Here is a 13,275-nt window from a genome sequence, read left to right as displayed (position 1 = left end):
GCAGTGGAACTCTCTGCCCCGGAGTGTGGTGGAGGCTCCTTCTTTGGAAGCTTTTAAGCAGAGGCTGGATGGCCATCTGTCAGGGGTGATTTGAATGCAATATTCCTGCTTCTTGGCAGAATGGGGGTGGACTGGATGGCCCATGAGGTCTCTTTCAACTCTTTGATTCTATGATTCTATGAAGAGCCTTTAAAACAGGACATGCACCTTTTGGCCCAACAGGACGCCAGGGGGCCCGAAGAGAAATTTTGAAGGATTTCCACCATAAACAGGCTTTAGATGGCTTGTGAAATAACAAAGTTTTTATTGGTGAACAATCAACAGAAACTCCTTTTGTCTTCAAAGGGTTAAACAAATACTTTCAGGCTTCAAACAACTGGTGGCTTCTAACTGATTCTTTGCGTTACTTTAAAAGAAAACCCCTTTCTAAATTTCTCCCAGGCTAACTATGAACTTAAACCTTATTGATGTGGATTCACTACCAGGCTGAACTGCGTCTCAACGCCGAGCGAACCTATCAAAAGGCTTGTAATCACTTAGCTGGAATCCTTGATGCTTAAAACTATTATTCCCTCCGGAATTCTTCAGGGCTGTAAAGCTGTTTCCCTGGAACCTTCGAGAATCTTTAGATGATCTTAAGACTGGTTCTCCCCCAGGAGGTCTTAAGAGTCGAAGCCTTTTTACAGGAGGAAATCTGTACACATCCTGTACATTGACTTCCCTGTAGGAAACTAACTGAAATGGTTCCTCCCTCTTCCCAAAACCCAGAAAAAGGGGCAGAACCAAAGCTAAATGAAGATGGACAGGGGGCTTGCCCTATGACTGCAAACTTTGAAAGTAGTTATTATATTCCAGAAACTTTACTGCCACAAACTATGTTGAATTGGTTAAGACTTGATGAGATATTCATAGAAAAACTAGAGCAAAATGTGCTGCAAGTTGTCCCTTCCGCAAAAATAAAATTCTTCAAGTTTAAACTTTTCCCATGTTTTTTCTGATAGAATTAGGAAACGACATTTATAACCCGGGGACAAAAACTGTGTTACATAGGTTGTTGTAGGTTTTTTTGGGCTATATGGCCATGGTCTAGAGGCATTCTCTCCTGACATTTCGCCTGCATCTATGGCAAGCATCCTCAGAGGTAGTGAAGTCTACCATGTCCTCTCATCCCTCTTTCCGCCAAGTTAAACATACCCAGCTCCCCAAGCTGCTCATCGTAGGTCTTGGCTTCCAAACCATTGATCATTTTGGTTGTCCTTTTCTGGACATATTCAGAGAGTCTAACATGATTTCAAATGAATGCGCATATTTTATTAATGCACTCCCCGGTGAAATCAGGGCGACTCCTTCTCTCCTCTCCTTCAGGAAGAAACTCAAGTCTTGGCTTGGGGACCAAGCATTCGGGCAGCTGGCTGAGCAACATCTGTAATGACTCGTGAGAATTGTCAATTAAGAGGACTATGATTTGGATTTGCAGATTCAGACTTGGTTGTGTTAATATGTTAATAATGCTATGCTAATAAAATAATATAAAATAATGTAATATAATGTATTGTATACACATATACTATTTATAATATTATAATGTAATACAATGTAATAATAATATATTATAATTATATATTTTATATTACATGTAATATTACTAATAATATTACAATATAATGGTATAGTACAATATAGTAATATATAATACTGATATTGTACTATGCTAATATAATATATTGTATGTATGTGTATGTGTGTATGTATATATATGTGTGTGTATATATATATATATATACACTAGCCGTCCCCTGCCACATGTTGCTGTGGCCCACAGGGGGGTTCTGTGTGGGAGGTTTGGCCCAATTCTATCGTTGGTGGGGTTCAAAATGCTCTGTGATTGTAGGTGAACTATAAATCCCAGCAACTACAATGTCAAGATTCCATTTCCCCCAAACTCCCCCAGTGTTCTCATTTGGGCATATTGAGTATTCATGTAGAGTTTGGTCCAGAACCGTAATTGTTTGAGTCCACAGTGATCTCTGGATGCAGGTGAATTACAATTCCAAAACCAAAGGACATTGCCCACCAAAACCTTCCAGTATTTTCTGTTGGTCATGGGAGAAATGTGTGCCAAGTTTGGTTCAATTCCATCGTTGTTGGGGTTCAGAATGCTCTTTGATTGTAGGTGAACTATAAATCCCAGCAACTACAACTCCCAAATGACAAAATCAATTTTTTGAGTGAAGGACATACATTGCATTGTTAGGTGTCTTGTGTCCAAATCTGGTGCCAATTTGTCCAGTGGTTTTTGAGTTCTGTTAATCCCACAAACGAACATTACGTTTTTATTTAGATAGATAGATAGATAGATAGATAGATAGATAGATAGATAGATAGATAGATCTTGTAAGCCGCTCTGAGTCCCTTTCAGGGCGAGAAGGGTGGCATATAAATGTCGTAAATAAAATAATAAAATATAAAATAGCAGTCCCACTGACCTCCTGCTCGTTCGGCTGCCTTTTAAAATGCTCTAGTCCCCTCTTCTTCCTCCTCCCCGCACAATGACCCACATTGGCAAAAGGCGACCCCAGTATTTCCTATTCTTGTGTGATCAGCACAGGAGTGTGAAGTGGGAACATCATCAAGAAGCAGGATCCATTACAAAGCATTTAATTTTCAAACAGTCTTATGTCAAAGTGGAAATGAATTGCAAATCAATACTTTTGAAGAGAAGCTGTGTGATCTGAACACTTTTTTTTTCCGTGAAAGAAAAGTAGCCTTCCCATGAAGCCCTGCTTGGGCAGCATTTCTGACCCAACACTGACCTCTTGGCACTTGTTCTGTCTCAATATCGCGAAGAGTTCTCTGTCTTGATGGGGACAGTGGCTTCCGGGAGCATTTCGTGGTCATGCATTCGTAAACAAAACAAAGTCCCCTGACCGTTGGAGAGGTCAGTTTTTACACTTTTAACCAAAATGTTTCGTTTGAAAACGACGAGACTTAGTTCTGAGCAGACAGGTCAACCCAGGGCTGCACTTCATTTTACTAATCAGCTGTTTTTGTTTTCCAAGTGACCAAAATAAGTTAACATACTACCAAAAACACCAAGGAAGAAGAGTATCTCTGCAATAAAACAGAAAGTAAAATGGTGGTGGGGGGGTTTTCTGTGAGTTGCACGTACACTGGCCTATTTTTCTGACCAAGCATTCACCAAACATTCAAGCAATCACACATTGAGAGACAGTAGTATCAGCAGGGAAGACCGAGACAACAGATCTGGGGATGGCATTGTAACATCAACTGGAGGGTCAAATCTAAGGGCTTTTCTTGACTTTCTCCCTCACGAAGGGGACATTGAGGCTGGATTCAGAGCATCAAATGGGTTTGATGTTGATTTAAATTGTTTACAGCATTAGCCCACGCCCTTTCCAACCCAGCCTCAGAGAACAAAGGCAGCCTTCTTTGTCACAGATCAATGTAAAGGGAGGGAAGCTACCAGTGAAACTCACATCTTGAGGGATTTTAGAGATCCGTTTGCAAGACTCAGGTGATAATCACAACAGACCGGATGAGAGTTCGAAACAGACTGAGTAACATTTCTGGAATGCAATTTCTGGCACGACACTTGAGAGAGGATTTTCAGAAGTCTGTTTTGGCCAAGGATTGTAATCCAAACCCTGCATTTCTCTCATCATGAATGAACAAAGGATAGGTGACAAATAGGTAAGCTCCACACCAAAGGTTAAGAACTGGAGCAAGTGCAATGGTCTGCAATGGCAACGCTCAACACGTGAAACTATACTGGTGGGGAACACACTTTCTTTTAAAATAATACATATAATAAAGTACATGAATGTAAAACCACACAGCTCTTAACACTCTCATCCACATTTAAGCTGGTTTGCATTTTTTGGGGGTAAATATTAAAAGTAGATCCAAGTATTTCCTTTGTCGTTTCAAGTTGTTCCCAAGATGAACGAGAGTCACGCGAGGATCCCTCAGTCTCCTTAAGATTTCACATCCCAAAGGAATGAAGGATATTGATCCATGGAGTTCAAATGGCCCAGATAATTATTATTATTGTTGATTTGGCAATTTAAAGAAGGTCGTAACAAGATGTGAAGAGTAACCAGAACCAAGATTCGTAGTGCTATGACTGGCACGGAGATGGATTCCTTCAGTTCTGTTATGGACACCAAACACAGCCTCAAAATGCATCTGGACACAGAGGCGTAAGCACATCATGTGTCCCAGCGATCTGCCAGAGCTCATCGGTGGTCTTCCAAATGCACCAGCCCGTTCCCAAGGCCGGTTCCTGCCTCCGACGGATCGTTTCCAGGCTCGACGGATCCGCTTTCCCGGGCTCAGTTCTGCGAGGGCTTGTCCTGCACGGGGAGTTTCTCCAGCAGGGCCTTGTGGTTCATGTTGATGCTGGCGATGAGCCCGCCCTCGTTGGCAACGGACCCCGTGTAGTCGATCTCCTCCCCCGCCAGAGTCGTCATGTGGCCCCCTAAGGCTCTCAGCACCGCGTTGCCCGCGCAGATGTCCCACTTCTTGATGAACGTGACGTGGATGTAGACGTCCGCTTTCTCCTGATCCGCCTCGGGGACGTCCAGGAGGGAGAGGACCTTGTATCCTAAAGGGGAAATCATTCAAGGCTTACTGTCCAAAAGTATTTTAGAGACCGGGCACGGGCGAACTTCAGTCCTCCTTCCCGGTGTTTTGGACTCCAATTCCCACCATTCCTAACAGCCTCAGGCCCTTTCCTTTTCCCCCTCAGCCGCTTAAGCGGGAGTTGTCCAAAATGGGGAGTTGTCCAAAATGGCAAGAATACCCCTAACTTTTGGGGACCCCTACCCCCAGCACCAACTGCTGCCCTGGGCCAGAGTGAAGAGAGAGGGGGCCAGGAAGACAGTTCCACCTTGTCTCCTGTGCTATTCTAATAATATAATATAATATAATATAATAGTATATACATATAATATTTATAATATTATAATGTAATGCAATATACTAATAATATATTATAATTATGTATTTATATTAAATGTAATATTACTAATAATATTACAATATAATGGTATAGTACAATATAGTAATATCTAAAACTGATATTGTACTATAATAATAATAATAATAATAATAATAATAATAATAATAATATAATATATTGTATGTGTATATATCTTGTAAGCCGCTCTGAGTCCCCTTTGGGGTGAGAAGGGCGGCATATCAATGTCGCTTATAAATAAATAAATAAATAAATCTGTATTTTGTCTCGAAAAGTTGGGGGTCGTCTTATAACCCCAGTCGCCTTCTATGCCGGAAAATATGTACATGTTTCGGAAATGCACGGTTAGCTTTGTATGAGGCTCCCTCTCCCTACAAAAGTGAAGTACAAACAAAGATTGTTGATTCAGGTTATTTGCTCAGAGGAAACTCCTTCCTTGGCACAGAACTTTTTTCTCTTTGCAGGAACAATGATATCCTGCATCGCTCCAGGATCTGAGGTGTGGACAGAGCAGGTTGTGTTGTATTAGGGCAGATCTTATCATATTTCTGGACTCTTCCAGAATGATGATCTGCTAATCACCCATAATTAGATAAACTTAATAACAAGTCCCTGAGATCACCAAGCCTTTCAGAAATATGTAGATGATAATGTATTACGATATGTACCTTTGATTTGTGGCTTTTAAAAATGGTTTTACTGGTTACATTGTTGATGGTTCTGAGTTTTCAATGCTGCTGTGTACCTCTTACAATCATCAATTTTAATTAATTAATGTGATTAAATGTTTAACTGTATGTAATTAATGGATTTTATTTGAGTTTATTATGTACTAGCTGTCCCCTGCCACACATTGCTGTGGCCCAGTCTGTGTATATGTGTGTTGTGTGTATATATATATATTTGTATATGTGTATTCATGTGGTTATGCGCATAGGTTGTAATGTAATGTATTTTTTATTTTATTTCTTGGCTTTTAAAATCTCTTCTGCTATGTTTTTCAGTGTTTTTATGGGTGATGGTCACTCGTTGGCCTGAGAGGTGTCTTGTGTCCAAATTTGGTGTCAATTCATCCAGTGGTTTTTGAGTTATGTCAATCACACAAACTAACATTACATTTTTATTTATATAGATTTTATTATGTGTACATTAGAGGAATCAAATTGTTGCTGGCTGGAAGCCGCCCTGAGCACCCCCCCCCCCCCAGTAGCTTATTTTGCACAATATAGAATAGTGTTGGAACTGGATTTAATGTATATGCTTGTGTTAAGGATTTTATGCCTATGTTTTAAAGGGTTACTCTGTATGTTTTCTGTGTTGTTTTTGACTACGTGTTAACTGCCCTGAGTCCCTTAGGGGAAATAGAGAGGTGTATAAATAACATTTATTTATTATTTATTTAGTATGTAAAGAGTTACGACAATCAAAAACCTGGCAATATGCCATTTTGCTGACGTATTTCTTTGCCAACCGCACAGTGTATCCCTGGGCATGGCAAATCATTTACTAGCCATTAAGAATTTTCTCCCACCAAGCATTTAAAATCTTATAGCCAGGTCCATTTACAATTGCAGCAACAATTCCACTCCGAGTCACCTCTGGGCTGAGAGGGACGGTATATAAATGTGATTAGTAAATAAATAAATAAATAAATTCCTAACAGCCTACCAGCTTTTAGGAATTGTGGGAGTTGAAGTCCAAAACACCCGGAGGGCCCAAGTTGGCCCATGCTCGCAATCGACCGAAAAGTTTACAATAACTACAAACCTGAACCGCCAGCTTTAATGATCACAGTCTTATTTCCAAAGGTCTGCAAAGCGACTTGCTTCACTTTCCCTTCGTGGGATCGGGACACGATGATGGTGGGCGTCTGTTCGTTGTAAGAAGACCGTGCCTTGATGTTGGCTCCTCCACCCACCATTGCCCAGGCTGCAAAACAGAGGCGAACTGTCAGTGTATTGTGGGCTGCAGGCCTTCAACGACTTTGCATTGTTGGCAGCTTTCCTGTGATGTCATCGATCCTTGCCCACTCTAGGGAGCCCCAATCTCTCTCTCCAGGAACCCTGCAAATGCTCCTAAGAGGTTTGCAAGGCTAAAGACCCCCTTACACTGACCACAACTGCACTGGAGAGGCCCTGCATAATCCAAGAGAACATCTACGATAGGCACAGGCAAACTTAGGCACTCCCTCCAGGTGTTTTGGACTTCAACACCCACAATTCCTAACAGTTGGTAGGCTGTTAGGAATTCTGGGAGTTGAAGTCCAAAACACCTGGAGGGAGTGCCAAAGTTGGTCCATGCCTGGTCTACAGTATTTGTCGCTGGAAAAACTATAAGAAATGGGCAAAGATATCTGGAAAATATTGTAAACAAACACAAAAATGGGCCACAATATTTCAAAACTATTGTGAACAGGCATAAAAATACGCCCCCTTACCTGTGTATCCAGTAAATGGCTTGTGTATTACTCCTATAACTGGTTTTCCATTCACAGCTGCACACACCATTGTAGTCACATACTGGCGAAGGTTCTCTGAAGGGTAAGAACATAAGAGCTTTAGATCCACGCAGGGTGAAGGAAATCACACACACCAGTTTAACTCTCATGGGAGTCTCACTTCCAATTTTTTGGTATTATATGTGCCTTCTGTTAGGGAAAAATTCCCTAAAATAAACAGCATCCAAAAACAAACAGGATACAAGTTGAGCATCAGCTCATTAGCAAGCAGAGTGTGAAGTGCCAAGTGATGTCTCTGTGGTAGCCCCCGACTCTGGAATTCTCTCCCCAAGGACATCAGACAAGCCCCAACGTTGGCAGTCTTTAGAAAGAGCATGAAGACCTGGCTGTTCCAGTGTGCCTTTCCAGAATAGGAAACTCCCAGCATCATGTCCCAAACGCACTTTATTAGAGATTTAACATTGTCTGCACATCGTACCTACCCTAAAATCCTTACATTTCACCTGTCATGTCCAGCACTTTTAATTTTATTCATTACTAGTTTTAAATGTGTCATGATGTATTGTTTTAACATTTTACAGTTATTGCTTTAATGTTTATTGGTTGCTTATGAGTTTTATTGTTGTATTTGTTATGCTGTTGTCTTATTGAGGGCCTTGGCCTTTGTAAGCCGCACCGAGTCCTTCGGGAGATGTTAGCAGGGTACAAATAAAGTTAATAATAATAATAATAATAATAATAATAATAATAGTCTATACTAAGCTAACTAAACTGTTCCTCACTGAGGACTTGAAACTTGGGCAGTGTGCGGTTGAATTCCAACACTTCCCTCCACTGTCTTTTTGTTCTTCCGTAAATAGTTGCTGCAGTAAAACATACAATCGTTATGTTTTTGACCTAAAGCATCGGACAAGAAGCTTACAGAGCTTTTGCCTCTTTCTCTGACCGCCACTGATAAACAGTTCCAGGAAAGACAACAAAACAAAACCAAGCATCCTGGCCTAATTTTCCATTTGTTGAATTGTAGGAAAGCAGGATTTAAATTCACAGCCATCATGAAACGGAGCAGTTCTTCTGAAATATCAGATTATGCAGAAGAAGAAAGAAGCAAATCACCATTCATTCAGCGGCATTACCTGTATATTCTTGAGTTGCATCTAATGGATCAATCCAGACCGTGATGCTATCTGCTGGTACAAAATTAGGCTGGACTTGTTTCTTTATGTCTTCAGGAATGGTACGGTCCCAAGGAATTATCTCCTGGTCATCTCCATCAAGGTGTTCTTCGGAATTTATCTAACAGTAAAAACAGAGAGATGGCTTAATTCAACCAGCAGGTAACAACTCATTCTTGGAATCCAACAATCTTGTCCAGTCTGTCCTCAAGTTTCAAACAAGAGAGGTTCTGTAGGCTTGTTCTTAAGTTGAATCTGTATGTAAGTTGGAACAGGTGCATTTTTAGTGTCACTTTGGAACCTCATTGTAAGTAGATAAACTCAGTATTGTGAATGAATATGGAACGGCTTAACGATGCAAATGGACATGGATTTAAACCCAGAAGTCATTGATTTAAATCGTTTTAAAATGTTTTATATGAATTTTATTGTGTGATTTAACCTGTTTCAAACGATGTATGTATGTGTGTTCGGCATCTAATTGTTGCCAGTCTGTACGCCACCCTGAGTCGCCTTTGGGCTGAAAAGGGCAGGATAAAAGTGTGGTAAACACAGAAATAAATATTAAAAATTAACTAGGATTTTTTAATTACAAAAATGTGAGTCAAGCACCGAAAGAGTTAAATGGATGTAATGACTCAGCAAAAGCTGCAGTTCAATATAAGAAGGTATGTCTGTTACTTAGTAAGGCCTCAGTTGATTTATTTATTTCTGATATTCATATCCCATCTCTTCTCTACCCCGAAAGGGAGACTCAGGACGGCTTACATAGGCAGCAATTCGATGCTGTTAACCATTAAACAAACCATCAAACCATTAAAATACATAAGCCATTAATTAAACAATATAAAAACATTTGTTACCAAATAGAATCGTATCCTCATGTAAATCGTCTTTCCAATCCATTCCCACTAAAGTGCTAATTTATATCTGCTGACCGAAAGCCTGCTCCCACATTAAGCCTGATCATTAAAGCTGGCGGTCTGAGAGAAACCTCTCTGTGTGAGAGAACGCCTCAGTGGGAGAAGCCTCACTGTGGGAGAAAGGCCTCAGAGTGTGAGGTAGGCCTCGGTATGAGAAGGCCTCATGTGTGAAGCTCCATTGTGAAGGCTGAAATTTATTCGTGTCATGGAAACCTTGTTTTTGTAAATAGCACATCCATATTTCTTTCTGCTATAAAGAAAAGCCTCCTAAGGAAGGGATAACTTTGGCCTGTGTGTTTTTGTTCTTTTTATCACTTTTGGTGACTGGTCCTCGGACACACTGCTGCTGCGAAGTTACTCTGCTGTGCATTTATGGGGAGGGTCTTTTGTTAATAAGCCCACTCGCCCAACATTTATTTATTTATTTCAGTTATTTGTACCCCACCCTTCTCAACCCCCAAGGGGGGGGGGGACTCAGGACAGCTTTCAGCTGTCAACGATTCGATGCCTCCATGTACACTGGACTGCACTCCCTCATTTCTTGTAAAACCTTATACCTTGTTCATGTCCAGCGTTTATTTTTTAAAATTTTAAACTATTACATTTGGCCCGGCCATAGGTTTTTAAATCCTTGTGTGTTATTGGTTATTGTTTATATGTGATTTATATTAATTGTATTGTATTTATTGTTTTGTTTATTACTTGTTTTTATTGATGTGTTGTTGGGCTTGGCCTCATGTAAGCAGCTCTGAGTGCCCTTGGGGAGATGGTGGTGGGGTATAAATAAAGTTTTTATTATTATTATTATTATTATTATTATTATCACACATAATAAAATACATAATAAAAACCAACAATTGCATACAGATAAAGCATTAAGTCAATTCAATTAAAAATATGCTTAAATATAACAGCTTTGTGGCCTTATCTCCTGTCAATTTTTTAAATCAAGGAACATGAAAGGCACTGCAGACTACGTCAACCAGAGAAGTCAGCCATAGCAGAGCACCTGATGAACCAGCCTGGACACAGCATATTATTTGAGAACACAGAAATGCTGGACCACTCTCACAACCACCATGTCAGACTACACAGAGAAGCCATTGAAATCCACAAGCATGTGGACAATTTCAACAGAAAGGAGGAAACCATGAAAATGAACAAAATTTAGCTACCAGAATTTTTAAAAAAACTCTAAAATTAGAACAGCACAACAACAGAGAGGAAACAAACAAGGACATCTAATCACCTCAACACAAAAGATTGCTCCAGGCATTGTCAGGCCATTATATTCTAATCAAGGCGATCAGTTGAAACATTCACACCTAGCTCCAGAAGACAAGAGTCCTTTGTCCCACCCTGGTCATTCCACAGATATATAAACCCTTTTTCCTAGTTCCAGCAGACCGCACCCCCGGTGGTGTTTCCTTTTCTATCTGTGCCCTTGTTCAAAAGATTTCACAAACCAACAACTGCACCGGCAGGTCCCCATGCAGATGTCTCTCCTCGTTTGTGTGGTGAAGGGACGGTTTTTAAGGCCTGAGAAGAGGAACTAAAACAATAGCTTCCATTTGTGACACAGCTGCTGGAATGCCAAACCACTTGTTCACCTGCACCCAAGGCACCCCTTTCTTGAAACACTCTGAAGCAAACAACGCTTATCGTTTTTTTATTGCTATCAGCACTGAGCTCTGCAATCTTACACTTTCCATGGAGAATTGCCACCACAAACAAGCCCGAGGGAATCTTTTAACAGTCAGAACAAATGTTCTACTTGGTTAATCTGGGCAAGTCACAGTATGTTACCTTTACTTTTCAAAGGCCACACACTTACTCTAAGGATTGGCAAGAACAATCTCTCCCTCTCCTAGCTTTCCTGCATTGTTTACTGGAGGCCCCCTGTTCCAACCTGACAATGAAAGCTTGTCTTCCTCTGGCCCTCCTTCGCCATTCTCCCAAAGGCACTGCTGCTAAAGGTTTCCCAGCTACACAGAAGTCATAGAAGAATAGCAAGCTTGGGATCATATGAAGTACAGATAAGAAAGGCTCAACCTGCATTATTATTATTATTGACTGCTTCCTTAGAATCCTCAGACTGGATAACAGATGCTCAACCTATGTTATATTATTATTATTATTATTATTATTATCATCATTATCATTGACTACTTCCTTCCAAGTAGGGATAAGAAAGGCTCAACCTGCCTCATTATTATTATTATTATTATTATTATTATTATTGACTGCTTCCTTCCAACCTTAAGACTGGATAACAGATGCTCAACCTGTGTTGTTATTACTATATTATTATTATTGTTATTGACTAATTCCCTCCAAGTACAAATAAGAAAGGCTCAACCTGCATCACCATCATTGTTATTATTATTATTGACTGCTTCCTTAGAACCCTGAGACTGATGCTCAACCTGTGTTGTTATTTTTACTATATTATTATTGTTATTATTATTATTGCCTACTTCTTTCCATTTACTGATAAGAAAGACTCAACCTGCATTACTACTACTACTACTACTATTATTATTATTAACTACTTCCTTCCAAGTAGGGATACGAAAGTCGCAACCTGCATTATTATTATTATTATTATTATTATTGGACAACAGATGCTCAACCCGTGTTGTTATTATTACTATATTAACTGGGCGACTTGGAAGGCGCTTAACAGACTGCGCTCTGGCACCACGAGATGCAGAGCCAACCTTCAGAAATGGGGCCTCAAAGTGGAATCCTCGACATGCGAGTGCGGAGAAGAGCAAACCACAGACCACCTGCTGCAATGCACCCTGAGCCCTGCCACATGCACAAGGGAGGACCTTCTTATAGTAACACCAGAAGCACTCCAAGTGGCCAGATACTGGTCAAAGGACATTTAACCAACTACCAAACTCACAAGTTGTGTATTTTTCTGTCTGTTTGCTTTGTTATTTTTAGAAATGTAATATATAATGGACTGGTTGCTCTGACACGACAAATAAATAAATTCTCCCCCTCCTCCTCCCCCTTCTCGGGGTCCTACCTGGAGGGTGGGGAAGGCCCCCCGGAGGAGGCGGACCATCTTGCGGTTGGAGGCGAGGTCCCCGCGGGTGAGCTTCTCGGGCGCCTCCCCTCCGGCCTCCTTCCGCCGCTCGCCCAGGGCGCCCTCCTCGCGGACGCGCTTCACCTCGGCTCCTCCGGCCCCCGCCGCCGCCACCGAGGCCGCTAGCAGCTCCCGCAGGTCCACCTCGGCCGCCCCGCTCTCCCCTCCCACCCCCGGCAACGAGGAGAGGCCCAGCCGCCCGGCCAGGAAGCCCGCGTAGAGGTGGTAGAGCAGGCCGAGGGCCAGCAGGCCCAGCACCGCCACCCCCAGCGGGGACAGCCGGATCCCCATCGGCGCCATCGCCCGCTCCTCACCACACCACAGCCATCCTCCACACTTCCGCTTCCGCTCGGGACAGGACCAACGTCCGCCTCAACCGCTCAACATCCAGTTTTCCCTTTTGTTTCTCTCCCTATGAGCATGCGCAGTAGCAGCGCGGGAAGCCGCCTTACCAGTCCTTATTGCCCTTCCTTCCTAATAAAGTGTTTTCACGCCACCGCCATCTCCACACTTCCGCTTCCGCTCGGGACAACCCCAACGTTCGCCTCAGCCACTCAACATCCGGTTTCCCCTTTTTTTTCCCCTCTGAGCATGCGCAGTAGCAGCGCGGGAAGCCGCCTTGC

At 41.8% G+C, this 13,275-nt stretch overlaps 1 protein-coding gene across 1 annotated transcript; it reads right to left on the bottom strand.

Annotated features, from left to right (window-relative positions):
- Positions 1-2,642: 2,642 nt before the first annotated feature.
- Positions 2,643-13,023, bottom strand: BPNT2 (3'(2'), 5'-bisphosphate nucleotidase 2). Its single transcript, XM_060782760.2, has 5 exons — positions 12,593-13,023; positions 8,594-8,753; positions 7,437-7,532; positions 6,767-6,928; positions 2,643-4,624 (listed from the first exon to the last, which is right to left on the bottom strand). The coding sequence occupies exons 1-5, from the start codon at positions 12,950-12,952 to the stop codon at positions 4,353-4,355; spliced, it is 1,050 nt and encodes a 349-aa protein (XP_060638743.2). The 5' UTR covers positions 12,953-13,023; the 3' UTR covers positions 2,643-4,352.
- Between the last annotated feature and the right edge of the window lie 252 nt (positions 13,024-13,275).

This window comes from Anolis sagrei, chromosome 6 (genome assembly GCF_037176765.1).
Source record: "Anolis sagrei isolate rAnoSag1 chromosome 6, rAnoSag1.mat, whole genome shotgun sequence".
In the NCBI taxonomy this organism is placed as follows: Eukaryota; Metazoa; Chordata; class Lepidosauria; order Squamata; family Dactyloidae; genus Anolis; species Anolis sagrei.
This window is presented reverse-complemented; position numbering and strand designations above follow the sequence as displayed.